Source organism: Vanellus vanellus, assembly GCF_965231255.1.
Source record: "Vanellus vanellus genome assembly, chromosome: 16".
NCBI classification, from domain to species: Eukaryota; Metazoa; Chordata; class Aves; order Charadriiformes; family Charadriidae; genus Vanellus; species Vanellus vanellus.
Window position 1 is genome coordinate 5,711,796 of NC_138921.1, and position 27,182 is coordinate 5,738,977.

The window sequence follows — 27,182 nt, forward strand, 5'->3', positions numbered from 1 at the left end:
CAGCTGTAGTTCTGTATGAGTAGATTTTTAAATTTCTCTTTTTGTAATGTGTCTCAGACAAACTGGTCTTCTGCCACACTTCCTGGAGTTAAACAGTACGTGACAGCAGCAGGATTTATCATATGCAAGCAGCACTAAAACACTGTAGGATGAATAGATGAGTGTATAGGTAGTCGTGAGGTTGGTAGTGGAGGAGGGGGAGATGCTCATTGACAGAGGTAAGAGGAGGATGACAGCAACAGGCAATCTAAAGAGGGTATCCTAGCACTGAAAGATGAACTGAGGTGGGTGGGAGAAGAAGCAGGTGAAAACATACAAAGGAAAGCAGGGCCTAAAAAGGAGACTTGGGACTTATACTGCACCAGTACAGGAGCTTTGCAAGAGCCATTGAAGGTAACAGTTAGCCCAGGCCCTGTTTGAGAGATTAAAGATGATCCTAATTCACTCCATTATGATACAAAATAGGAAATTTTCCCCCAGACTTCATGGAACGTCTTTCTGTAGCTGAGCTGAGTTTCTGTCCTGGACACTTGACAGTCTTGAGGCTGTCTGGGGAAGAGAGGGGGTCACTCTGCCACTGCGCTGTCACTCTGATGCTAAGCTCATGTTTTCCTTGGATGTTTATTTGGTGTTTCTGTAGTCTATATGTCATTTCAGGGTATTTTAGGAAACCTTTAGCACCTTTGGTAACCTTAGCAAACAGAGTAACTTTGGAAACAAGTAGAGAGATGATTTCCCACGCATAGGCTGTTGTATGTCATGTACAGCAGGATCACCCAGCCAAAAGACCTCATGTTTCAGGAGACCCGGTTTCACAGGAGGCCACCACAGGAATAGCTGTTGCTGGCCCTGGGTGGGAGGAGTTGACCAAAGTGGGCTTTGGTTCCCAAACTGTGGAGCTGAGGTGGCACGGGCATCTGACTGGCACAAGTCCTGTCTGAGGGGGTTGCTGGCTCCCCCAGGGTGGGGTAGGATGGGCTGACTCATGTTGGGAGGTCCAGGAAGGTGCCCTGCACTGCCTCACTGTGGGGTTTGGCAGGGATCTGGTAAGCCAGTTGGGAAATCCTTTTATTGTTTCCCTCTGACCTGCTGAACCCTCCTGGCAAGATGAATCATTTGCAGCAAAGGATGTGACCCTTTGTTGGAAGCGTTCCTCCTCTGCTCCACTGATGCTGAGCAGCCTGGGGCATGCCTATTGTGCCCAACCCTAAGGAAAGTCCTGTTTTCCAAGAGAAGCTCTTAGTTATAGCTAATAACAAGCTCTACACCCTTGTGAAGAGAGATTTCCTGACTTGATCCACAAATGTTTTCTCCTGTCCTCTCCTCCCCAGATACTTGGTTGCTTTTGTGGCAGTTTACCCCTGCTGCTTGCTGAAGGGAGACCTTCCCAACTAGCTCATGAGTGAGAAGTTAGGAAGAATGAAAGGTCTTGGGAAGCTCAGTGTTTTCCTCTGGGTGACTGACTGGAATACACCCCTTTCACCTCTTTACTTCTGTTCCAGTCAAGCTTAGGAAATACAGCCTTGTCTTCTTCCCACCCAGCTTTCTTTCTGGGAGATCGTGCTGCCAAAGACTTTTTGCTGCCTCATGGTAGCACTATGTCTCATGTCAGACAGGGTATTTTGTACCCAGGAGTGCTACCCGAAAAATAAACTCGGAGTAAATGAGTGGTGCCTCAGTCCCAGATGGGATGTATGAAGGCTGTTGAATCATACCCCTGTTTTGGCATTGTACAGCTGAGCGTTCTACTTGGGTTTTGGGGAGATATGGGACAGACAGCATGGCTGCTTAGAGGAAGTCTGCTTGGGTGATGACAGCCAAAGACTGTGCAGCGGCAGGTTAGGTGCAACTTCAGAAGGCAGGAGAAAGGGTGGCCAGGTTGCATCAGGCAGGCCATGTCGGCAGGTCTGTAGCCTTGCTGTAGGGAATACTGATGGACTTTTCTTACTTTGTGGAGGCCTGACACAGCAGTTTCTAGTCACTGACGCCTCTGTATGGGCTTCCCCTGCACTTAAGGACATGCTTGTAAAAATGCTATGGTCTAGATGATGGTACTGGAATACTGCCAAAACCAGGGGGCTGATTTAGGGCTGAGCAGTAGTCCTTCACAGTCCTCCAACAGCTCTCAGGGGCCTGTGCCCTCTGCTGTCTGTGAAGGAACACATTGGTGGCCATGTTATTGGCCTGTCTTTGCCACCAGAGACATCTTCCCAGGACAGGGTGCTGAGTCTGTGCTCTGGACTAGCCTGGGGTGTTTTTCATCTAGGAACTCTCAGCAAGATGCTGGGCTGGGGTCTTGGGTGATCTCGCACACTGCCAGTGCTTGGCAGAGGCGGACAGAAGGCCAGGTCAGGACAGTGCCATGTCCCTGTGGGGAAGGGACAATGCCACATCCTGCTGGGTAGCAGAGATGAGTGAGCTGAGAGAACATCTTTACACCTACAAACAACGAGCAGAGGTTGAGCTGGCAACAAGCAGCTATTCTCATTGCCCCAGAGGAGCTGAGCTGATTTGCAGCGTAATTAATATGCATCAGATAAAGAAACCTGAAATCAGGGTTTTGGCTTGCTCAGAAAATATCATTCCCTACTTCATTGTTGATCCCAAATGAAATTCTTTGTGGCTGTGGAGAGTGTTTTTGCTACTGACAATATACCTCCTCCTTTTTATTTATTTATTTTTACAGCTCAGTGTTTCTAGTTTCCTACCTGGGGTTTGTTTGCCATGCAGGAGAGGGAGGCATGCACAAGTGTACATCAGCAGCAGAGACATCAATGCAGGCAGGCGTTCTCTCCAAAACCACTGAGGAGAAGCCAGGAGGATCACGCCCACCTAAAAATAAACATTAACATATGTATGGGCCTTTCTGAGCCTGAATCACTGCTGGATGCCAGATCTCCACAGACTCCTGCCCAGAGATGGTGCAACAGTCTGCTAGGTAGCAGCCTTGATTCCTAGTGCTGTGGGAAAGGTGCAGCTTTTGCTGCTGCTCACAGATTTCCAGGACCTTTGTGTAATGGAAGACAGCACCAAGATGAGATGCTGACACTGCTATGTGTGCTTTAACAGCTAGCTATGTGCAGTGCAGCTGCAGACAGGAAAAGGCAGACTTGTAGTCCATGTCAGGAACTTTATGGTAGTGTACGACAGAGTGTGGAAACAAGAATTATGTCTGCAAGGGCATTTCTCTGCCTTGTGTTCCTTGCCATGCTGCCTGCTGGGCTCAGGACTGATGTGGTTTGTTTTCATTTTGGAGAGCCAAGATGAGAAGGATGGTAGGCGGAAGGAGAGGCAGCATGGGGGTTTGCACTCCCACACCCTCTGCGGCACATGTGTTCAGGGCTTGTTAAGCCACGCAGGAAAAAAACCCCATGGGGTATAACCTGAGAAACCGAGGCATCAGTTCTGGTTTGGATGACCTGACCTTGCTCAGGTTAACTGCTTTCCTGTTGCATGCTGCTGCATAGCTGAGCACAGTTGCCTCTCAGAAATGGACAGTTTTCGTGTACGCGATTCCCAGAGTGGGGATCACAGAGATACTGCAGGTTGGGAGTGAGTCATACTGAGACCCAAGCGTGGGCCTGGAGAAGGCTGGCAGTTAGACAGCAGGGGGAGGTGTTGGTTAGCACTGGACAGTGTTAGCGGATCTCTCTTATCCCCAGCCACAGTGCTGTCTAGGCATATATGGTATGTGTAACGTGTTGCTCATTGGTGTCAGGGGAGCATCCTCTTAGCTGGAATAGCATGGAAATAGTACAGGTCTGCACCTTAGCATACCTGTGCAGAGAAACTGGTGGTTCCTGCTTGTACTGTCTGTGAAGCAAAGCAACACTGACAGTTATACATATTGGTGGGAATAAAATTTGCCCAAAGTTGAATGCCCGTGACTTCTGTTTGAAAATCAGTGGGAGATATCTATTCCAGATGTGCAGTCAGAGTCCTACTGATCCTGACATCAGAGCAGAAGGCCTGTGTGTAGAGCAGCGCTTAAAACTTGTAACAGCACACAGCCATCTGTCTCGGTGCCAGTGCTCCAGCCTGTTTCTCTTTCAACTATGGAGCCCCCATAAGGGAATTAGGAAAGTGATGCTTCTGCCTCCCCATGTGTGCCTCTTATTTGGGAGGTTGTAAAGGTCCCTGGAATTAGAAACAGGAATAAAGGCATCAGGTTTGTCCAGCTGCTTTGCATCTTCTAGGTTTGAGGAAGGTTTATATGATATATAAAAAAGATTTAAATAGGCACAGGGTGGGGACATATCCAGATGGTCCTATTTAAACACAGACTGATGAGGGACTACTGAGAAATTTGCTAGATACACATTTTTTTTCAGGAATTATCCCTTAACAGCACTCGTAATAAAGAAGCAGCAATGGCATTCAGCTGTTAATGTTGACAAACTGCTGTTGTGAATGGGGAGTGGAGGTGTTTGTGGAGGTTTGCACTCCTCTTTCTGCCTGGTGGGGTAGCTTAAGCTGAATTCGGTGGCTGGGTGACTCCCGAGAAAAGTGGTGTTTGCTGCTCTCTGCTGGTTTGTGAGGGAACGATGTGCTGTCAGTGATTCTGGCCCTTGTGCAGAGTCTAGGCAATGAATTACAATAAATTATGCTTGGGCTCGAGAACAGGTAATGGAGAGAAGTCTGAAGTCTAACCCAGAACCAGATAATAAAGGAGATGCATGGCCACTTCTGCCCCTGGGAGAGAGGGCAGCAGCAGGGAGCAGAGCTTACAGCCAGGAACAATTAATAGCCTTTTTTCTTTTTTCTGAATTAGACCAATTTACTGAATTGGCTCTGCTAGGAGTCATGTCTAAGGAATGTGTTGCCCCAGTGCAAAATCTGGGGCTTATATTGCACTGACTAAAAGATTTTTTCTGTTTTTTCACTAGCACCGGCAGCTGCTGAAGGACAGTTTCATGGTGGAGCTGGTTGAGGGGGCTCGCAAGCTACGTCATGTCTTTCTTTTTACTGATCTGTTCCTGTGTGCCAAGCTGAAGAAGCAGATTGGAGGGTGAGGTTTTCCTTCTGGACTATGTCCTTTGCACCTCAGCTTTGGCAGAATCCTGGGTTTAGCCAGCAATTTTAGTTGAATATGAATACCCCAGACCTGGGAAACCATAATCCATGAGATGTAATTAGTCAAGGAATGATCAGCAAGGTAGTGCTGTCTATTTGATGAGACCTTGGCCAAGTCCTGAGCCTTCCTAGGAAAATGGGATGTGCTGTAGCTGCTGGTATTCTGGACAAATGCTATTAATTTTTCTTCTTCCCCGTTCTTTTAATAGGTGGCATTCTTCTCTTTCTTTGGCACCTAAGGTTATTAATTTTGGCCTTGCAGCTACAGCCAGTTAACAGTTTTGCAGAAAAATTGAAAAGATACAATAAACAGACTATGTGTCAACCCCAAAGTGCAGCTATACAAACATTTTTGTTGACATTTTTCACAAAGGAGGGGGGAGGAACCTTTACCAACATACCTGCCTCAAACAGGGCTTCTCCTCATTTGATATATGTTCTGTTCGTGGAGACCACTCTCATCTTCTTTCCCTCCTCAAGCAAAAAGTTGTCCCTGCCCCTTTTGAAACACATGCTTGTGAGGAATGAACCTTCAAAACAGTGGGACATTCCCAAGAGTGGATGTTCCTGTCAGTAGAGGTGGAGAGGGAATAAATCACATGAAACATTAAAAAAGTGAACTCTTTTTTTTCTGGTGAAATCACTGGAGAATGGTAGTTATGAGCTGTAGTTTCTTTCTTCTGGTTGGGATTACACAGATATACATATTGGCTCACCTGCCCCACTTGGCCCTCTTAGCTCAGGCAGGAGAGACCTGGGTTTAGATCATAGGTAGCAGCCAGGTCAGAGGAATGGCATGGCTTTTGAACTTTTCCTCTGCAGAGGTTTCAGAGGGTCAGCATGCAGGACTGAGAGGGTTTCCAAAAGATCATTGTGGTTTCTTAGGATGAAAAGAACTAGATAATAAAACAAGCTGCCTTGCTATGAGCTGTACTGGCTATTGGCCCTTCTAGGCTTTCTTGCTGGAAAGCAGCCCTTTACCAGGCTTTTTCCACATGGGAGCCACAGTGAATTTGTGCCCATTTCTGTATCTTGTGCATTATAGCAGGGAAAGACTTGTGGGAAGGGGGAGTCGGTGATGCCAAACACCGGTAATAGTAAAAGGTTTGGAGCTTCTGTCTTTCAGAAAAAGCCAGCAATATGACTGCAAATGGTACATCCCGCTCACTGACCTTAGTTTCCAAATGGTGGATGAGTCTGAGGCAGTGCCCAATATCCCACTGGTACCTGATGAGGAACTGGATGCCATGAAGATCAAGATATCCCAGATCAAGAATGACATCCAGCGTGAAAAGGTATAAGGGGTTGAGCACTCCATGCTAAGTACAGGCTCAGTGTCTCGGCTGAGATGAGGTGCTGATAGAAGCATCATTCCCAGAGATGCACAGCATGGGGAGGTATCCTAAAACAGACTTCATCAGAGGCTTGTGGTGCAGCTCTGTTATCAGTGATATCCAGATGCTCTGCAGCTCATCGTTACTTGTCCTAATGTGTGGCTTGAATGATGTTGTCCTGTGAGAAGGCAGAAACAAAAAGACCCTTTAGTCGTACTCAGTAGCTCCTCTGCTTGCATGGAACCACCTGTGACTGCTATCCCCAAGCATCCGTGTGGAGGGCAGGGCTCTTATGCTGTGGACACAAGAAGGACTAGGAGTGTGGCATGCCAATTTCTGGCTGTTAAAGTATGATCCTGCAAGTGATTTTGACAGAAGGCATGTACTTCTGAATTTTTGCAGGCTCAATTATGCTTTTGAAGCTTTTTCTGACTTCACTGGTGTCAAAGCACCAGCAAATATATGGAGAACACCAGTTATGCTGACTGGACAGTCTGACACAGATACAGTGTCTCTGGCCCAAGCTTCTCTTTGCTTGCGAGACATGTTTTCTCAGAGGTGTTAGACTCCAAACGTTCCTGGAACCCAAAAGAGATGTAAGAGTTTGAAAACTGAAAGCCTGATGGTGTGTAGAACAGGATATGAATAACACTGCTTGTACTGTGAGAAGACTGTCCCCCATACTTCCAAAGAACATGCTTCTGCCTCTCTGTCCTGGCTGGCTTTCAGAGAAGGCTTCCTGGAAAAAGAAAGATATTAGGAGGAACACCATGTGGGAGCCTCTTACACACAAGGTCCAGGTGTCTAAGATACGTTCTTCAGTGCATCAGTGCGAAACAATATACACGGCTGGGTTTGGGACTGGGTTTTATCCAAGAAAAAAACCTTGGTTTTAGCTGACTTCTGTTGAAGATGGATCGGTGGGTGGGAGAGAATTTTGGTAACAGTTCTGGGTAGCTTCCAGAGAAGTTCCTTACTGTCTCCTTAGTTAAGGATGCTTGTGGAGGACCTGGCAGTGCTATGGCTGCCCGGTAATGTGATGCTGCTGCAGCCTCTGGAACAGAAAGTACAGGGCATAGCTGGGACAGTGGCCACATACCTCTGCACCGTCATCTGGGGCAGCTGGAATTGGGGAACAGAGCTAAGTCTCAATTAGAGGTACTGCAGGTAACGTCTTCCCAAGCGGCTAGGGGACCTGTTCAATTCTGTTGTCAGCATTTCTCCTGCCTGGGGCCATTTGGTTACTCATGGAGGGAAGGGACTGTGGATCTTAAAATGTCTGTCAGTGTAAATGGGGGCACATGTTGGAAAATGACGTGTGTCCTCTGTCTCCATTTCTCCACCACCCTTCAGAGGGCCAATAAAGGCAGTAAGGTCATTGAGAGGTTGAAAAAGAAGCTCTCAGAACAGGAATCCCTCCTACTGCTGATGTCTCCCAACATGGCCTTCCGGGTACACAATCGCAATGGCAAGGTGAGTGGCTCTTCTGATCTCCCTCAGAGTACAAGAAAGATGTGAAGGTTGACTGTGGCGTCTGTGTTTGTATACGCTGTTGTACAAGGAGGTCTTCATGCCCTGTACTGAAAGCAGTTTCCAAGGAGCAGACATCTAACCCTTGCTACACCAAAGGTTATGATGACATCTTGTAAGGCTATGACTAATTTGTATGCAACGTTGGCATTTAACATTAGAAATTAATTCCCTACCTCAGCACCTGCCCAAGCAGAACAATAGGAATGGCGTTCTTCACTGAAGATAAAGCCCTGCAGCAGCTGCCTTCTAGAGTCCCCTTCAGGTTCAAGGCTTGGCTCACTCAGGGCTGTCTCCTCAGGACTGTAGGCTGCGCATGGCACCAGGGGTGCTGAAAGGCTGTGAACAGACTCTTTTATCACTGTGGGATGTTCAGTGTGCCAGAGGTATTCCCTGCTCTGGCAGTGCTGTAACCTGTCACCGTGGTCATGCATGTGGCAAAGGATTCTGACAAGATCCTATTGCTGCTTAGTGCAAATCCACAAGCTGATCACTGCGTCCTCAGTTTGCATCAGTGTCTAGGCCTGTGGTGGAGGCTTTTGGGCTTCCTGGTGCAACTGTTGTGAGGAATAGCCCAGAGCTGCCATGGGACCTCATGCTGCCAGGGATGCAGCTGATGTTTGCAGGGTGGAGCTGTCTGTGAAAGCTCTGACTGCAGGAGTCCATGTTGGTGCTGCTGGCACATTGCTGAGAATGCACATTGCCAGAGCCCTGCCTGTCACTGACAAAGCCGTGATGCAGAACAACTGGCAGGAGTACTAGAAGGACAATATATGCAATGATTTCCACTGGAGGAGGGTGGGAGGCAGACGGGCCTGCTCTCAGTGGTCGGTCAGACTAATGCATGCCCCATTTTCTTCTGTTTTCCTGGGTAGAGTTACACATTCCTCATTTCATCGGACTATGAAAGGGCAGAGTGGAGGGAGAACATCCGGGAGCAGCAGAAGAAATGTGAGTGTCTCTCAACTGGGCATCGGTACAAATACTGTGATCTTATTAGAGAGCAGGAGTCCAGAGGATGAAGTGTCAGGCAGGGTTCCCTGCAAAAAGAGAGATGTGCGTTGAAATCCACAGCACAACATGGGTGTCTTCTGTCTCTGCACATCTGAGCCTGTCTGGGAGACTTTTGCTTGCAGCAACAAGTAGGGAATGTGTAGGGAGAACACAAAGTAAGCGCGTGGAGAGATTCTCCCTTTTACCCTAGAGATCAGAGCTCTGTGCAGTTCCAGGTGGAGGGAACAGCTGCACCCTTTTGCCTGGCTCCAATCCAAAGAAACTTATTTACTTTTTTGGCTTTGCAAGAAAATAAGAGCCCCCCCTTGTTTCCTGTGAACCATCCTGAGACTTTTTATTCTGAAGAGTAACTAAATATGTCCTCAACAGAGCTGGGCTGCAGTAGCAGTACAGTCCTGAGCACAACAGGACTGAGCATTGCCCAAGGAGCAGCTATCCCATGTATGCCCAGAATGAGGGAGCGTGCATCCAGCTTCTGCTTTGAATTTTAATTCCTCCCTCTTTGAATCTCCTTGACAGGCTTTAAAAGCTTCTCACTCACATCAGTGGAGCTCCAGATGCTGACAAACTCCTGTGTGAAGCTTCAGACAGTCCACAACATTCCCCTCACTATCAATAAGGAAGGTGAGACCTTTGGTTTATGCTTTCACACAGCACAGCTGCAGTGAAAACCTACCTCTGCCTGCCTTTGTGCATTTCCCCTGAAACGGCTCTTACTGTTTTTTTTTTTGCTACAGGCTTCAACTTGGTGATGAGTTACAAACTGAGAGTTTCTGTAAAGCAAAGGCTGAGAACATATATTACCCAACTTGTGTAGTTTAGTGGAAGTAGACGACAGTGTACAAAAAGAGAGCAGCACGACCGAGAACAATCTGCCATCCCAGTGTTACTTGCTGCAACAATAAAATACAAGCTCCAAAGAATATGGCTACATCTAAATTAGTAAAATAATCCTGGTCATCCTCCAATATATATTTATTGACTATTAAATAGTTTTTACATGCAGCCATCACGCCAGGGATTAGCTTGCCTGTTGGAAGTCCTGTCCTGGGAAAACTTTGAACTATGCCTGAGAATCCTTTGGAAAAACACTAGTTGGCCAAAATTGACCATCCTAAATTACTATTTAATCTGCTAGTATAGACTTAGCCTCCATATTTTACTTATTCTCCTTTGAATTTCTTCCATGCTGTCTTGCTGACCCTAAAAATGTCATTGTAAAAGCCACACACAGCCAGAAGGCATTACAGGTGAAAACGACACTGAACCTGGAACAGTCTCCTCTTTTTCTGAAATGGCTGGATTACATGTTTTTGTCATCTTTTTTAGGGACAGTTTACCCTTTGCTCATTAACCTGTGTAATATCAATCTCATCACTTTGTCTTTCACTTTTGGCTCATCTGTGAACATAACAAAATTCCTTGGGTCTTTTGTACAGATGATGAATCCCCAGGTCTCTATGGATTCCTGAATGTCATTGTCCACTCTGCCACAGGATTCAAGCAAAGTTCAAGTGAGTTGCAGTTCTGTAATACACAGAGGTATTGATGGGGGGGGGGGGTTAAATAATGCAGGTGCTGTGACAGTTGGGCATGGACTACTTTAGGATTGTGCATCTGGGTGATGGTGAGGAGGAGAGGTGATTTGGGGAACTGGAAGGGAAATCGGGGCACTGGCATAAATTTAGGGGAATGCAATTTTTTAATGCTACTATTAACTCTCAGAAAGATCAGGATCAAGGAACGAGCATGCAGCGTTATTTTTTAGGCCTAGTCTGTTGGTAATTTTTTTAAGCAGTGTTTGCTAATTACTGAGCAGTTTTAGATACAAGTCAGCCCTTATCCTGAATTCTTTCAACTGTATTTTGTTTTGCGATGAAAGAATGGAAGGCATTCTCTGATGTCCAAAATTTTAAACTAAAGAAAGAGGTGCTAGAATTCAGGGGAGTGATTTGACAGAAGGATCAAAAAAGGTGAAAAAGTAGAGTGAAGAAGACAGCTGTAGAAATAAATGTGCTTCTCAGCCATTGATGAGGATAATCTAGGAAAAGCTGCAAAGCTTACCTAGCCATGTGGCTGGGGATCCTGTTGTTATCTAAGGTCCATGTGCAGTCTCGGGAGGAAAGGAGTGAACCGAATGTACGTGCTTTCTGTTAGCCTTCCTCTTCCTACTTCCCAGATGCTGGCTAACATCACTTACAACATAACTTACAAATAGGGGCAATGTCTACAGCGCTTTACTAGCTCTTCAAAAACACCAGATACTACATAATTAAGCACTTTATGAAGATAATGAGTTTTTGACGGCTGGCCCCCAACCTGCTCTCTGAGGGATCATATACTCGTGGTGTTCTCAGTGAAATCAGTTCTGATGTGTTGATGGGGTCCAATATCTACCTGGGGAAGTTTCATTTCTCATCGGTGTACACCTTCTGCTTGTTGTGGATTGATATGGGAAATATTGGATAATAGCATACACCCGATCCTTGATAGGGGCTTGTCTGTGCTGAGGTCATTTATACGGCTCTACTGGTACTTCAGCTTCATAAAGGCAACTCAGCTGGTCCAGATGGTGAGATTTGTGCTGGATAGTGTTACTGATACTAATACAAAGAAGATACAAATGAAGACACATTCTGAAAGTGATTAATGCAAGTTCAGAGATTCTAGAAATCTTTAAACTTTCTGTCCTTGTCTCCCCTCCTCAGATTTGTACTGCACATTAGAGGTGGATTCTTTTGGGTATTTTGTGAACAAGGCTAAAACTAGAGTTTACAGAGATACCACAGAGCCCAACTGGAATGAGGTAGGTTGGATTTTGCTTAATGAGACTTGTTCCATGTGCCAAACGTCAATGCGTGAGGTGCAGAAAACCCACAAATGGAAGAACTTGCTGCATGCTCAGCACTTGTGCTGCATATGCTGCCTTTCAGAAAATACTTCTATGCAGGTTCATTTGGCTGTCAGGGCTTGCAGATTTTCTCTTGGATTAGCTATAGTTAAGCAAACATTTCATTACAAAGAAGTCTTGTCCAGCATTTCATCATTTAAACAGATGCATGCTTGATTATTTTTGTTGAAGGCATAAGTGAAAATATGTTGAAGAAGGAGGTGGTTTTGTTTCTTTGTTGCGAGGGGGAAGGATTAGCTGTAGTCATCTTGCCTGTTTACAGCCAACTTAAACCTGCTGGGGAGCAAAATTAAATACAAGGAAGGTGGGCGAGTTTGTTTCTTTGAATGATGCTTTGCTGAAACTCTGAAACCTGACTAAGATGGTTGACTCCTTAGTCTCTGATTTGACCACCTTAATATATACAAAATACAATTTCAGTTTATTTCTAGACCAACTCTATTACAGGGGAGGTTTTGGTCAGTCCTTAAGTGCTCTCTCCTGATGAGTTTTAAGGTGATTATATTGATTATTAAGAGACTAGTGTCCTGCTGTGATGTATTCATTGCTCTTTCCTTTCCTGGTGCCCTGCAGGAGTTTGAGATTGAGCTGGAGGGTTCACAAACTCTGCGGATTCTGTGCTATGAAAAGTGCTACAACAAAACCAAGCTCACCAAAGAGGATGGAGAGAGCACGGATCGCATAATGGGGAAAGGACAGATCCAGGTGAGACTGTGCTTAACTCATTCCTGCTACGCTTACTGCAAAACATAAGAGGACTTTTGAATTTGGGAGTGCACCAGGGAGGGTTTTTTCTGTCTTCTGGTTGTCTCAGCATTGGAGATTTATACAGTGTGATTCTGAGGCAGGAAGTCAGCAGCTCTTTCCTTCTTGCCTTTTCCCCTATGCCCGCTTCAGTACTCTTATGGAGTAGATGCTTTTTAATTAAAACTTACATTTTGATCTCTGATTTGCCCATTAACTTCAAAACTTCCAGCACAGTATATAGGAACTGCACTGTCACTGAGCCCTGAGCACTGTTCAGGATGCTCCATTTGTGACAAAAGGAAGCAATGAATATACTAGCCCATCTGAAATCATGTGGAAGAAGTGTTATGTTCTGTACGTGCTGCGAGTTGATTGATGTGATAGCAAGGCCTTGGAGGACAGGCTTATTGTCCTGATAACTGCCGTGTCCAGAGTATAGTGTCCATGACAGCGGGCTGCATCTGAGAGAGATTTCCACCACTGAGAATCAGCGTGCGACACTTTGTTTACGTGGCAAATTTGTAATACAATAGGGGAGGTGATGAGATGACTGCAAACGGATGCTGCTTTCAGGGAACTGCTGTGTGATAAAGCACTAAAGCTCCATGCAGGAGAAATCAGGCCATCAGCGGAGGATGACACAGAGAATATATGTTCCCCCCCCTTCTTCCAGTTTGTTGCGCTGTCTGTCCACAGCTTTAGGAGGGTATTAAAATGCTTGCTCTGCGGACACATTCTTTGTGTTGGACTGGCTGTTGTACAGAGCAGAGACCCTGCCCAGATACCTTTTTCTTTCTGGTATGCTGACAGAAAGCACCAGCTCTCCTCCATTTATGTTTGACTCTTTATCACTCCATGGATGACAGCTTTCTCCAGCATTTGAGTGATGGTCACACAGGCCAAGGCCATTTGTGGGATTTCAGACACAACTCTGATTGAGGGCGGCCTGCAGGATCATATCTCACCTTTACTCCAGAAGGGTTCATTGTCTAAATGAGTTTCATTAGGCCTTTTCATTTCCCTCCCTCCTTGCAGCCCTGAGGCTGCCCTGCCATCTTCAGGGAAAGCTTTTGTTGCCAAACGCATGGTGGATGTTTGAAAGAACACTCGTGTACAAATCAATAAACGCTAGTACAGGGTGCCTTGTATGTATATGTCTCAGGCGAACCAGAAATCTGGATGCCCCTTCTGCTAACAAAAGCTTATTTTCCATGGAGCCGAGCAACTACAAAAGAGCAAGTTTTCAGCCCTGCAATGCCCTGGAGATTTGTGTGCTTATAATGGAGAACCCTGAAATCACTGACCCTCTAAATTCTTCAGATATTTTACACAGAACGATTTAAAAATGAATAAAATATTTAAAATTTTTAACATTTTTTTTTTTTCCACAAGAGTGGGCATTTGTACGCACAGCGCTTGTACATTCTGTTAAAACAAATTAATAGGTAAAAATACTCTTTGGTGACACTTGAATATTCATTGCATCTTGATTCTTTTAGAGAAACCTAAACATTGGAAAGTAAAAAAGAAATTAAAAAAATACAAAGGTTTTGATTAATGTGCAAAAGTCGTGTTTTGTTGTATCGTAAAAGGCAAATGCAAAAGTTCTCTTGCTTTCAGTAGATCCTTCTTGCAATTTATAAAGAAACTTGGTGAACTTGCAGAACATCCTCTTAATTCTCAGTGATTTCTCTCCCATCGCACAACTTCTTAACGCTAATGAATAATTGCAAAGAGAAGTCCTAAGAGAGTCTGGTAAGATGTTGGGTTGATGAGAATTGTTAAAGGCTTTTATTTTGTTTTAGTTTTATTTTAAAAGCAAACACCATTTCTCTACTAAGAAATCATAATAATGCAACAACAAAATCAAATTACAACCTGTGGCTGAAGGTTAGCTGTATTAATGCTGTCAGCATCTTTTCCAGTCACTGGTTTTATAGTCATTTTCTTTCAGGATTCTCCCAAGTGCTTTTATATTAAGCTTTGTTTATTTTAGAGTTGCTAGTGTATCTAGGGCTTTCTGTTTTGTTGTTGTTGTGTTGTCATTATTCAGCCAAAGTCTGTCTTGTGTAAAAGTCTGTGAAATTGGATGAGTTGTGTTGTGTTGTTTGGTTTTGTTCTTTTTTCCCCCCTAAATTCCCTTTAGTTAAAAACTCTGGGAATATCAGGAGTCGTGTCTGCATCCTCCTGCTGATAAAAACAGGGAAATTTCTGTGTTGGCTAAATCACAATGTATTGTTAAGCCATGTATTATTATAAATCTGTAACTTCCCATTACTGGGATTTCTGACTCACCAAATTCTCTAAGCTGCAGTGATGAAGACAATGCATCAAGGAGATGAGGACTGTTTTGGCTGTGAAATGTTTATTAAATCTCTCCGTTACATAATGGCACTGGAGGAAGGAAGACTGGAAATTGGTCCATGTGGTCAGAAGCTTCCAGGAACGGGCAGCAATTTTAATAGCTCCCATTGCTCATATTTTCTTTTCCTATGGAATATTGTATTTACCTGTTTCTGTAGCCACATGCAAGAGCTTCGTTGCTTGCCAATCTGCAAGTTTTACCCCTGAAAAATAAACCCACAAGATTTAATGTGGGAGAAGCTCATGTAAACGTAGAAGTGAAGTCCTCGTCAGACCTTCTGGGAACGGCAGCACTGGATGTGCAGTGTTTAACCAGCTGGCATGCGTGGTTGGGGGCTTCTGTTACATCTCAGGCATGTGAAATACAGGGAGAAGGTGCTATTCCTGGGTACACTGTGAAAGTGAAATTATTGGGGGACTTGGGGGAGGAAGAAATGGACATCATCTTACAGGAGGAAACACAAGACTTAGTTCAGAAGTAATCATCAGCTCCTCATTTTGAACTCTCTATTTTATTCTTTTTTCTTTCTGTTGTTACCTTGCATCCATCTTCAGCACTTGGGAGGTTGGCCTTTTGCTCTTTGAATTTTGCACTTCATGTGGCAGGCATGTCCACATGTTTTGAGTGTAGCAGCCTTTTGTTTGGTCCTGAGACTCTGCATCTACGTGGGCACATATGTCAGCAAAACTGGCCTCTGCCTTGGGAACAGGTTGGATGAGTAAACTGACGCTTCATCCTGTGATCCATCTCCTCCAGTTGGTGCCTCCTAAAAATGCTGTTTCCTTTGGTGGTGGTGATAGTGGTGGTGGTGTGTTTTTTTCTGCATGATCAGCTCAGGCAAACCATTTCCTTCTCCCTCTCAGGGGTGCTGGAAAATCAGAGAGGATATGACCTTAGATCAGTCATTCTGTGGTAGCAGCACAACACCATTCCTCTGTTGCCATGCAAAACAATCACTCTTATCTGTTTAATTATCTGAGATGTCTCAGAGCAGTGCACATGGCTATTTCAGACATCTAGGTTGTTTTCCATGTAAAACAGATTGTCAAATGCTGTACCTCCCAAGTGTCAACTCAGAAAACCTTTTACACACTCAAGTTCATTTAAACAGTTTGCTCATGCAGAAAAGTATCCCAGCAGTGAAAATAGGGTGGAAATGAAGAAGGCAATGGGTCATGTCTAAAGGGTGATGGTGGGAAAGATTAACATGTCAGTGGGGAGCTTTGAGAAGAATAGGGTTATGGCTGGACTGGGAGTTTCCAGCAGCAGTGAGACTGACAAACACGTATGTGACATCAGTTAGAGTTAAAAATTGATGGAGTGTAAAGTTGCCAGGGAGATTTAATAAAAGGAGGAAGTAATGTGAATAAATAGCATAAAACACACTAACCTTAAGGTTGCCTCAGTCCTTCCTCCCAGGTATTTCATTTACACTGACGCTTCTTCATTTTTTCCTCTTTCTCTATGTTTTATTTTCTTTTCTCAGGGGAAAAAAGTATCATCAAACTTTCTGTGATGGTTTCCTAAGGCAGGGCACAGAAACCCTTCTTAGTGCCTGGCTTGTGTTTGCCATTGACCAGCATCCTCGGTCTGCCTTTTTCCCACGTCCTCACCACTCTGTGTTCCGCACACTCAGCCTCTGCTGACTTCTATGCACTAATTGTCTTAATTCAGCGCTAGGCTGCTATGAGGGCCGGAGACTTGCACTCAGAAATTCCTGTGGTGCTGAGCTGCTTTGTTCTATTGGGTTTTGTGCGGGATACAGAGAGGCATTTGCTTGATTCATTAGTGAATTTGGGGCTGTAGCTGCAAATGCCAAAGAACAGGCTGCAAGGGGACTGGAGGTGCTGGAGGAGCTGGAGACAAACTGGTTTGTTTGTATTTTTCCTGTGCAGCATGTGCTTTTGGTGGGGACTGTGCAAACGAGCCTGTGAGATACAGTCTTTGAGGATTTTAGCACTTCTGTCCTATTTGCATAGATCATGGAAACAATACAATTTTTCACAGTTTCAGTGGAGATGGGACAGGTCCTTTTGTCACTCGAACCAAGCGACTGTTTGAAGGAAATGTTTAGAGGTGCAGTAAATTTCACTGTCAAACTAATGCGGAGGCAGACATTTCACAGTGCCTAGGGGGAGGCAGCTTGAGCTGGCAAAGCGAGCGCTCTGTGCTTGCTTGCTTGGAGCAGTCTCCTTTTGGCACGCTGTCTGTAGATTGCATTCTTCTACTCCATGTTCCTTCTTCCAGGTCATTGATCTCCAAATCAGGCCAGAAGACAGCATGACCCCATTTGTCACAGGCCCTCTCTATGCTGGAGCATCACACTCACTAACTCTCTTTGTCCTCAGTCTGCTTTGTAACCTGTCCGCTCCAGCTGCCCTTTCCCTCTGTTGCTCTTGCAGGCCTTAGAAGGTCGGTCATCTGTAGGCTCCAGGACTGAAAGCTTGCTCAAAGTCTAAATGATGTTCTTAGTTTCCTGTTGACACTCTTATTTCCTACTGTGACTTTATCAGAGTCTTAGACCTGATCTTCCTGTCTCACTTGGTGTTGCTGAGAGCTTATTCAAGCTTTGCTCTTTTATTAGCTTCCATCATTTTGCTTTGTTATTTAAAAGGCACCTTTTTTAATTGCTGTTGTTATTGCCAGTGATTTACACAGGGTTAGCTTGGGTCAGCCAGACCTGCTCCCTGGTGCTTGTCCTCCGTAGCTGTCTCCATTCAATACAAGCTGTTGTCCAGCAGGAGTCAAACAGCAGGTGGGGAGTGCGAGGGTCCTGCCAGCCCTGCAGCAGAGCTCAGAGATGAGGGGCCAAGGTGTAGCAGCAGGTACATTCACAGTCCTTGCTCAGCTCCAGTAGTTACTCAGCAAGGAAGAGTCTCTGTGAGCTCTCAGCTCCAGCACACTGCTTTTGCTCGTCCTTTGCACCATATGATATACACTCTTGAGACAGATTAGGACTTTGGATCATACTTTTTAACAGCTCTTCACTCGCTTTTGTTTTGTGCGGTGTCAGGAATTCCCTGGTCATCGCTGAGACATAACCAGTATTACCTGTTAGCTTAAAGAAGCTGTAATTGGACCCTTTAACTTTTTTGGCAAATATTCAAAACCCTCTTTCCCCTTCAGTCTTAAGCAGTCTCTCCCTGCTATAAATAATACACTCTCAGTGACTCCATTCTAAAAGCATATGGAAAACTGCTTCTGAGTCAGAGGATCGGCTGTGACTGTGTCTAGCAGCAGGGCCATTTTGGCAGCTTAACGAGATGACTATTTAGGCAGCTGGAGATCAAGCTTTCAGGAATAATGAGCATGGTTGCTCTTCATAGGAAACCAGACACTTCAGAAATGGTTTCCTCTTGATTCTGGGAAAGAATGTAGTTGTTGAAAGGAACCAAACTTCCAGCACGGAAATGCAGGGAAGAACAGCCTAGATTCTGGCCAACTTGTAGGGACCTTGGCCAGCCGCACAGGCGGGGGCGGATCTGTTCCGCCAGAGTTATAAGCAAACCCTCTTGGCAAGCAGTCTGTTATTTGGGTTTGCTGAAGCACTGAAGCTAAGCACTGCTGCCCATTGGCCTCCTGGACCTCTGTGCAGTCCCAAAATGTGGGAGCTACTGGTTACAGACTATTCCTTACAAGGGGTCTTCAGGAATTTCTGCCAGAGTTGCACCTACAGGAACCGGTCCAATTCGACAGCAAAGCATGTGTGTGCTGGCAGCATCCCACTGTGGGCTCACGTCCGTAACAAAGTGCGCAGAGATAAGGTTGGCCTGGCTTGCTTGTCTGTTGCTTCTTGGGGTCTCTGCAGTGTGAGCAAGTGGGGAGAAACTTCTGTCTCTGCTGGTTATCTTCTTTGGGGAGTGGGGAAGGGTGTGGGGGCACTTGTCTCTGTAGTATCAGCAGCATTGAACTAGTTTGTTGATGGTCTGAAAGAGAGTGTGAGCATGATTGCATCTAAGATCTCCCAGAATATACTGCAGCTGCCATTGTTTCAACGTTTACCTCTGCCTGTCAGAGAACTCTGCTTTTGCCTGGGGTTCTGTGAGAGAGAGGAGAAGTGCTGCAGAAGCAGCTCTACTTACTGAGTGCGTTTTTGTTTGCTGATGCCAGTAAACTCAAAATGCAGAGTCAACTGCAGTTGCCTCCTCCTGATTTTACTGTGTCTCAGTGTTCAAGAGCAAAGTGCTACAAAGCCATCTCAGGAGGCACCAAAGTCTGCTTGCTTTGGCTGGTTCTGGTTGCTGATAGAAGTCCCCATGAAGACAGGTCTTTTCTGCCTTTTGCCAGTCTAGCGTGAGCTGAGCACCACTCTTCAGGTGTTCAGATGTGTTTGGACTCTCTCAGGCAGTATTGGAATGGCTGGGTGATGTTTGCGTACTTGAATCAGCTGCTCCCCAGCCTCACAACTGTCCACTCAAAAGAGACCAAGCAAAGCTGAAAATGGGAGATCAGGGCTTTGTGTCAGAACCTGTTTCTGTTTAATGAATTCTTGCAATAGCAGGTCCAGGTGTTCTTCTTGCCTCTGTGCTCAAATAGAAATGAAAAGGAATAGGCAGGCTGAAGGAGGACAACTTTCCATGATTTCTGGGCCCATTGTCTCCACTTCCATGTCAGATCCTGACAGAGGTTTGGTTTGTTACTTGTCTCTGTATAGATCACTACATATTTCTCTTTCTTGATCTCACTGTTAGGGTCATTATGTCTTTTGAATTTGGTGGAATATAGTCCTTCTTGGAAGTTATTATCTTCATAGCCAAAAGCTCTGAAGTTCTCCAGCTTGGCTTTTTATTTCAGTGCAGTAATTTCACACTCATCCAACCTCACCTGTCTCTAGAAAACTGCAGAGGGAGACAGTTTCCTCTATTTCAAATTGGACATATTTCAGAACTCTCTCCTCCCCTTTTCTGACTCCTGGCCCCGTAGGATGGGATGAATTTGGCTGTCTGTTAATGTGCCTGTTGTGCTACAGCAATGAATGTGGTCTCTCTTTCTAAGAAAGCTGAGGTTATTGGCTTTCAAACATTGATTTTGCTCGCCGAGGTTGCCTCTGTTTTTGAGCAGACACTGCATGCGTGTTTCTGGATTTTCCATGTGTGTGAGTCCTCATCAACCCTGCTTAGAGAACCACACAATATCTGAGTGTCCTGTTACCTGAAACCAGGGAAACCTTGGAATATGTGTTCTCCTTCGGAAAAGAAATAACATGCTGAAAGTGGTAGTGCTCTGCTCACTTACAGAAGCCTTTCCGGCTAGCTCATTTCTCTGAAGTGTGTTCCTAGCTCATGGGTAACTTCCATGTTTTTCAGCTGGACCCACAGGCATTGCAGGACAAAGACTGGCAACGCACAGTCATCTCAATGAATGGAGTAAGTATGGAAAACAGAAGTTAGCACTGCTTCTCTACCTCTTATGTGCTTTCTTTCTTTGCTTTTCACTGCAGCATAAAAAAAAAAAAAGAAAATGTTTGAAAAGTAACAGCGGTTCTCTTTTATTCAGGTGGAAGTGAAGCTGTCAGTGAAGTTTACCAGTCGGGAGTTTAGCCTGAAAAGGATGCCGTCCCGGAAACAGACTGGGGTGTTTGGGGTCAAGATCGCTATTGTCACCAAGTGAGCTTATGGGTCACATTTCTCGCTATTGTTTTTCAAAAAGCCAGCTTGCCAGTGGGTTGCGCCTGTCTTTACCCCACTGATGGATTTGTCAGTCCAGCCTGTTCCACTTGGGTAGTACTGTAGATGGCTGTGGCTGCAGAAAGGAGATGCTGTACATTCTGAGCTTCATTTTTTGCAGGGGAAAAAACAGCATGCACAACAGGCTTTGAAACCTAGGGTGAAACCTGGGGTGTTTACTTACAGCATCTCACTTCTCTGAGTTCCGGAAATACCCTTTGCCCCTTTGCTCTGTAGTTAGCTGACTAGGTCACAAATTTCCAGAGCCACTGAACACTGATGTTTCCTTTCCATAATCGGAAATGTTCGAGTTCTTTGGGCCCTGTTGTATTATTTTAACCCCTGATCTTTTGTCATGAATTGTGTGCCAGAAGAAACCTGTTTGTTCTGTTACATGGTTTGGGAAGTGTGGTATTTCCTCCCTAATGGAATTGCATTAATTGGAAATCATCAGTGTTGCTATGTATCCAAGGTCTGTTTGGGAATCCCTTGGTTACCTGCGCAAGTGGCAGACTCTGGGGACACTGGGACCTGGCCAGAGCCCAAGCGCTCAGGGTAGCTGCAGAACAGCCAAAGCCAGGCAGACACACGCAGAAAACCCTCTCCGGTCTTTAAAAGGAGTTTTTCAGCTCAGTCTTGTTTGCCTGCTCAGACTTTTTCCCACCCCAGTTTCCAGAAGAGGTTTGCACAGCAAAATGACAGGGTGATTTTAGCCAGCCCGGCTGGCTGGGGTAACAGGCATTGAGGGCACGGGCCATACTGAACTCTCCCGTCTGGCTTTTTTAAGGAGAGAGAGATCGAAGGTACCTTACATAGTGCGCCAGTGTGTGGAAGAGATAGAGCGGCGTGGAATGGAGGAGGTGGGCATCTACCGTGTCTCTGGGGTTGCGACCGATATCCAAGCTTTGAAAGCTGCCTTTGATGTCAGTAAGTAATTGTGCCTGATGTTTTCCTTTGTGCTGTGAGAACCTGCAGGAGCTCCCTGTCAGGTGGCTATGCTATTTTTAATCTTGTGTTCCCCAAGAAGCATTAAGAGGTAGAGATTCTCGCACAAGGAGAACAGTTTTAACCCTGACTGCATATTTTATTAATATTCTTCAGCTACAGATACAACCTAAGACATACAACGGGATGGATCCTTATACCAAATAATGCATTTGTTATTCTTCCCAGCAGACATGAAATGGTGGGTTTGCCTGCCGTTCTAAATCTTTGTAAATGGCAGACACCTTCCTCAGGGGAAGTGGCAGCAATCAGAACCCATAATTTCCTCACGATTGTGAGGTCTCCGAATTAATAGAAGTCCTTGAAATTGAGAATGTTTTGTGAAAGGAAGGCAGCAAAAAAAAAATTTCTAAGGTTGACTAGGAAGGGTGTTTACAAAACTGAAGTTGGGTGGTCAGGGCTCCCAAGTTCTTCTCTTAACTCTGTGTCTAGATTGATGTGCGCAGATTGTAAAATTAGATAATTTTGACCAACCTTTGTAAAGCTTTCTTTGATCTTGAGCAGCAAAGGGCTTCTTACTGGTGCTGCATTTAAAAGAATGGCATGCATGTCCCAAAAGGCGTCCAAGATCAGGCAGACAAAACACCTCCAAATTGCTGAGGTACAAAAAATGAAATTCTACCCTACTTTCAGCTGTCACATGACAGTCCAAGCCACATTCGAGCTCTCTTTTGATGGAAGCAGTCATGAGGCCTGTGCCAGGTGCCCAAACTCACCCTCCCTGCACTTCTTCACTTATTTTGTGAAATTTCTTCCTCCTTGTATTTTTTTTTGCAACCCCCCTAAGCTACCAAATATATTGATTTATGAATCTTCACTAGTGCAAGTAAGGGTGTTTCATGTTTTGAAAAACAACTTTTTTCATTTATATCAAATACTGTGTTACAGTAAGCTTCATGAAACCAGCACTGGCTCTGCTGGTTGGCCTGTTTGTTTTAGGGAAAGAGGGTGGTTTTGTTGTTCTTAATAGTGACAAAACTGAAATGTGAGCCCTGAATTGCCTGTGTACTTTAGCTACACTCAACAGGGAGTTAGACAGCCTTGGAGTCCCTTGTTCTAAGCTGTCAGAGGCAGGGAATTGGAATAACAATTGTTGTCACTAACAAAAGCTGAAATGCATATAAATACAGTCAAGCAGGGCTTGTTCCAGATCAGGCTGAGGTTGCTGGCACAGTGTAACTAACCCTGGGTAGTGTGAGGTTCCCTCTTCTTGATTTAAAGCTATAAACTGTTTGCAGTCATTTGTGCAGCGCTTTTCAGTTGTCAGAAGGCAGCTCGTTTAATGTGGAGAAACGTAAACAGGAAAACTCTCAGTTATTTGGGCAAAGACAAAGGATAAACAAAGTAAGCCAAAGCAAGAAACAGAATGAATGCAAGGCCAGCAGCTTCTTTACCCTGCTTCCCCTCTTCCCTCTTTCAGATAACAAAGACGTGTCAGTGATGATGAGCGAGATGGATGTCAATGCCATTGCGGGCACCTTGAAACTCTACTTCCGGGAGCTGCCTGAACCCCTCTTTACAGATGAGCTGTACCCCAACTTTGCCGAGGGCATTGGTAGGTAGTAGCAGAAATAACCCTCGATACCCGCGTCTGTGTTAAGTACATTGTTCTGTAGGAGGCTGCTCCTAAAGCAATAAAAACCCATATTTATAATGTTGGACAGAAGCCTGGAACAAGCTGTTAGGGAAGTGAAGCGGAGCTCAGAAATGAGCGTTGGAATGACATATTCTTCCGATGAGCTTGAATATGGGCAATCACCATGCCTTTTTTTAAGTCAAAAATGTCCAGGTTTCTGAAGGATAGGTTAAGAATAGAGCGACAGCGTACTTGTTGTTTGCCCCATTCAGTCTTCCAGGGAAGCCCTCTTTGGGGAGGGGGGGGATATACCATGTCTTATCTTGATGCAGGGCAAAAGCATCGTGATGGTTGAAAGTCTGAAAGCACTTGAACTGCTTGAGAGAAAAGGATTCTCTACATATCTATGAAATAAAGGAAAGAGATCCTGTAGGGTATTGATGTGCAACTCTGACCTTCAACCTGTGATGTAATTGCAGTCCATTCAGGACCATCCATATTTATTGGTTTGAGAAATTATGCAGTCAGTCAATTTCCCCTTCACTGCCTAGGGTGATGGTTTGTTATTTTCTGTCTTGTAGCACTTTCAGATCCTGTTGCAAAGGAAAGTTGTATGTTGAATCTATTGTTATCGCTTCCAGAACCCAACCTTGTGACATTCCTTTTCCTTTTGGACCATTTAAAAAGGTAATATGGGGATCCTCTAGACACGTATTTAATGTGTAAAGCATCATGGTTTTGAAAAGAGGAGCCTTTTCCTTGAATCCGTGCTGAATCACACAAATGAAGAAGCGTTTGCTGTGAATGCTCATCAGATAACTAGTGCTTCACGGAGGGAGTATGAGACAATAAATCCTGAATTTCGTTCCCACTCATACTGAAAGGATTAGAGCTGAAGGGGAGGGGTAACAAAAGTCTTGGGGTTTATCTACTGCAAATGCAAATTCCTGCTGCAATATCACTGCAAAGCTGCACCTGCATCTGGATAGAAAGATCAAGAACAGTTTCAGTATAAATTGTGAAGCTTTGGCCGCGTTTAAGGACTTGTAAGCCCTGTCTCAAAAGGTGCCTGTAATCTAACATCATACATTTTTTTAAAATTCCAGCTTTGCACTTCTGCTAACTGGAGTTGTCAGTTCCTTGCCTAGACTAGTCTTTCTGTTCTTGTCTATGTCTTTGTGAATATGGTTGTAACTGTGAAAAAGTATTTCCATGTGTTTTATATTAATGCAATAAGCTTGCTTAATACATGCACAATGTGTTAATTTACATGTGTATTTTGTACATACCAGAGACTGTCAATGGAGAGATGAAAGATAACCTTGTGACTGAGGTTCTGGATTAAAATCCAGGAAATCTGTGTTTTACTTGTGTTTCTGTTGCAGACTTTTCTGCCCTTGGGTAATTTTTTTAACCTGCATGTCTCAGTTTCTCATTTATGAAACTGGGATGAAAACATTCCTTTATTGCTGTCCCACTTCTGCCTGTCCAGACAGTTCGCAGCAGTCCCTTTCCCAAGTGTCTGTAGAATGCCTGGAGACTGTGGTTGTGTCAGATCAAGGTATTGCTTATATGTGAAGTTCATTTAGGCACATAGAGAGTGAGCGTGGTTGACTGAATGTTCCTGAAACTTTTTGCAAAATGAATAAATATGTTTTCTTACTTAAAGACACTTCCAAACTCAGGTGTTTATAAAGATCTGCCTTGTTCATTGTTTCTTCTCCCAGGGTTGCTGAGAGGGAAAGCGTTAACAAGATGTCCCTGCATAATCTTGCAACTGTCTTTGGACCAACGCTGCTCAGACCTTCAGAGAAGGACAGTAAAATCCCTGCTAACCCAACCCAGCCTATCACAATGACTGATAGTTGGTCACTAGAAGTCATGTCCCAGGTAAAATCCTAAACATGCTATTGAATCTTGTGAAGGCAACATGTGAGAAACTGCAGTCCTGTAGCAAGGTCTGGTTCAGCCATCCTCTTGTGTTTTCACGACAGGTTTTTTTGAGAAACATAAACAACTTTCACCCTCACACAGACATTTTAGACTGTAGAACTGTGTTTCTTCAGGCAGTTCAGTTTGCATCTGTACTAATACAGCTTTTCATGAGAAAATGGCAGTATGCACACAGTCCTGTACGTTTCGTGTTTGTGCACAGAAGGATATTTTTTGAGGGCTGTCTCTCAGCACCACATTGCTAGCCTGGATAAAAGGACCGCCAGTGTTTTTCCAGGATGCTCCTCAACCTTAAACCACCTTCACTGATGCACAACAAAATTCTTTGCTAAATTCAGATTTCTTTGGCCATTGCTGCCTTTGAAGGCAATGCAGAGAATTCGAGCATAGAGGCTGGGTTTGCTGGTCAGGCTGGTTTCTACTTTCTTGGTTGAGTAATGACAAATTATAGATCAGATTTTTTTCAGTGCAGTGGAACACCACCACCGTTTTTATAGCCTGGAAGCTGCAGAGTGTCTCTGAAGCACTGCAAGTTTCACTGTCCCTGCTGTTATACCCTGTATTAAAACAAATACTTAACTGGAAGATGTTCCTGTGGAGAGAGCTGTAGGCACGTCTGCCAACGCTCAAACAGCCAGGATGAGAATGAGTTAACAGAGCTTTATTATTACCCCTTTCTTTCTCTTTCCAGGTTCAAGTTCTTCTGTACTTCCTGCAGCTAGAGACTATCCCTACCCCAGACAGCAAGAGGCAAAGCATTCTCTTTTCCACAGAGGTGTAGGTGCCGGTGATACCCACAGGATGCAAAAAACTGCTCTTGGCATAAATCTGCCACACCTGAGAAAAAGACGACTGGTGTTTCTTCAGACATTACTGGCCTGTTCCTGTCCTGGGGAATTACGGCCCACAGTGCTTCTGCTGTTTGTTAACCAGAGACAAGCTGAAGAGAAAGAAGGATCTCTGCTTTTGATCGGTAGGACCAGAACTGAACTGGAGATGGAGCTGTGCAGAATCTCCACTAGAAGGAGCAATAGACACTTGAACAAACACACCACAGAGTGTGGCTATTATTCTTGTTGGGAATGTGACGGAAGGTATTCCTCGTTTTATGGATTTAATTTATCATAAAGAAACTTCAAGATTTCTACTGGACCACTTGATAGGACACCCCTTTTTGGGTGAGGGGGAGTTAAAGGATGTATCACAACTGTGTCTTTAATAACTGCTGTTTTTAAAGTACTGTTCTAGGCCACAAAAATAGCATTGCTTTGCAAGAGGAGAGAAGGGAAGGGTCTGGGATCTGAGAGTCCCTCCTCAGAAATTCAAGTCTTCATTTGAACGGGGTTCTGAAGGAATGAAACAGTTTTGCGTACAGCTAGAACCGTGGGTTTGTTTGGGGTTTTGTTTTGGTCTCACCCACCCCTTCCCTCGCAAATGTTTATACAGCTCTAGGGAAGGAGATGCCCTGCTTTTGCCTGTGTTGTGCTTCTGATGGTTTTTTTTTGTGTTAAGGGAGCCAGACCCAATGATGTTACACTATAAATAAATAAATATAGCAAATTAAAGAGAGGCAGGGAGGGTTAGAGTCAGTGATTCTGTTTGCAATTCTGTTGTTTGTTTGCATATAAAAGGACGGGTAATATTATCCAGGCAGGATTGCTATATTCCTCAGACCCCACCAAACTTAATGAAATTTAATTGGGAAGACTGTTAATTCCCAACACTCCAAAGAAAAGATGTTACCACTGCAAAAATAATTGAAGCATTTGTGGACAAAAAAAAAAATCAATGGGTATCAGTTTGGCTGGCTGCTTACTCCAGACTCGTATCAGAACATCCTTTTTTTTTGATACTTGAATTTTTGGAGGCTTTGTACATTGCTTCTACAAGAGTCTTTTTCTGATAGATACAAATACTTTGATAAAATGTGTCAGAATTTACTATATGGACAATCTAGCAAGTAGCATGCATTGTGTGTTCTCCAGAAATTCCAACCCTGTTTTAAATA

The 27,182-nt window shown here is 44.6% G+C and overlaps 1 protein-coding gene across 2 annotated transcripts in view; it reads left to right on the forward strand.

The window, feature by feature from the left end:
* Positions 1-26,940, forward strand: part of BCR (BCR activator of RhoGEF and GTPase) — a gene marked incomplete at its 5' end in the record, with an annotated part of 101,533 nt that extends 74,593 nt beyond the window's left edge. For both annotated transcript variants that reach the window (XM_082491391.1, XM_082491390.1), the window contains 15 exons: positions 4,887-5,008; positions 6,200-6,368; positions 7,761-7,880; positions 8,813-8,888; positions 9,471-9,575; positions 10,391-10,465; positions 11,660-11,757; positions 12,436-12,567; positions 20,281-20,340; positions 20,471-20,580; positions 21,428-21,567; positions 23,066-23,200; positions 23,803-23,908; positions 24,949-25,111; positions 25,866-26,940. In XM_082491391.1, the coding sequence (XP_082347517.1) occupies positions 4,887-5,008; positions 6,200-6,368; positions 7,761-7,880; positions 8,813-8,888; positions 9,471-9,575; positions 10,391-10,465; positions 11,660-11,757; positions 12,436-12,567; positions 20,281-20,340; positions 20,471-20,580; positions 21,428-21,567; positions 23,066-23,200; positions 23,803-23,908; positions 24,949-25,111; positions 25,866-25,955 (1,701 nt within the window). In that variant the 3' untranslated portion in view covers positions 25,956-26,940. The remainder of the gene's footprint in view (positions 1-4,886; positions 5,009-6,199; positions 6,369-7,760; positions 7,881-8,812; positions 8,889-9,470; positions 9,576-10,390; positions 10,466-11,659; positions 11,758-12,435; positions 12,568-20,280; positions 20,341-20,470; positions 20,581-21,427; positions 21,568-23,065; positions 23,201-23,802; positions 23,909-24,948; positions 25,112-25,865) is intronic.
* Between the last annotated feature and the right edge of the window lie 242 nt (positions 26,941-27,182).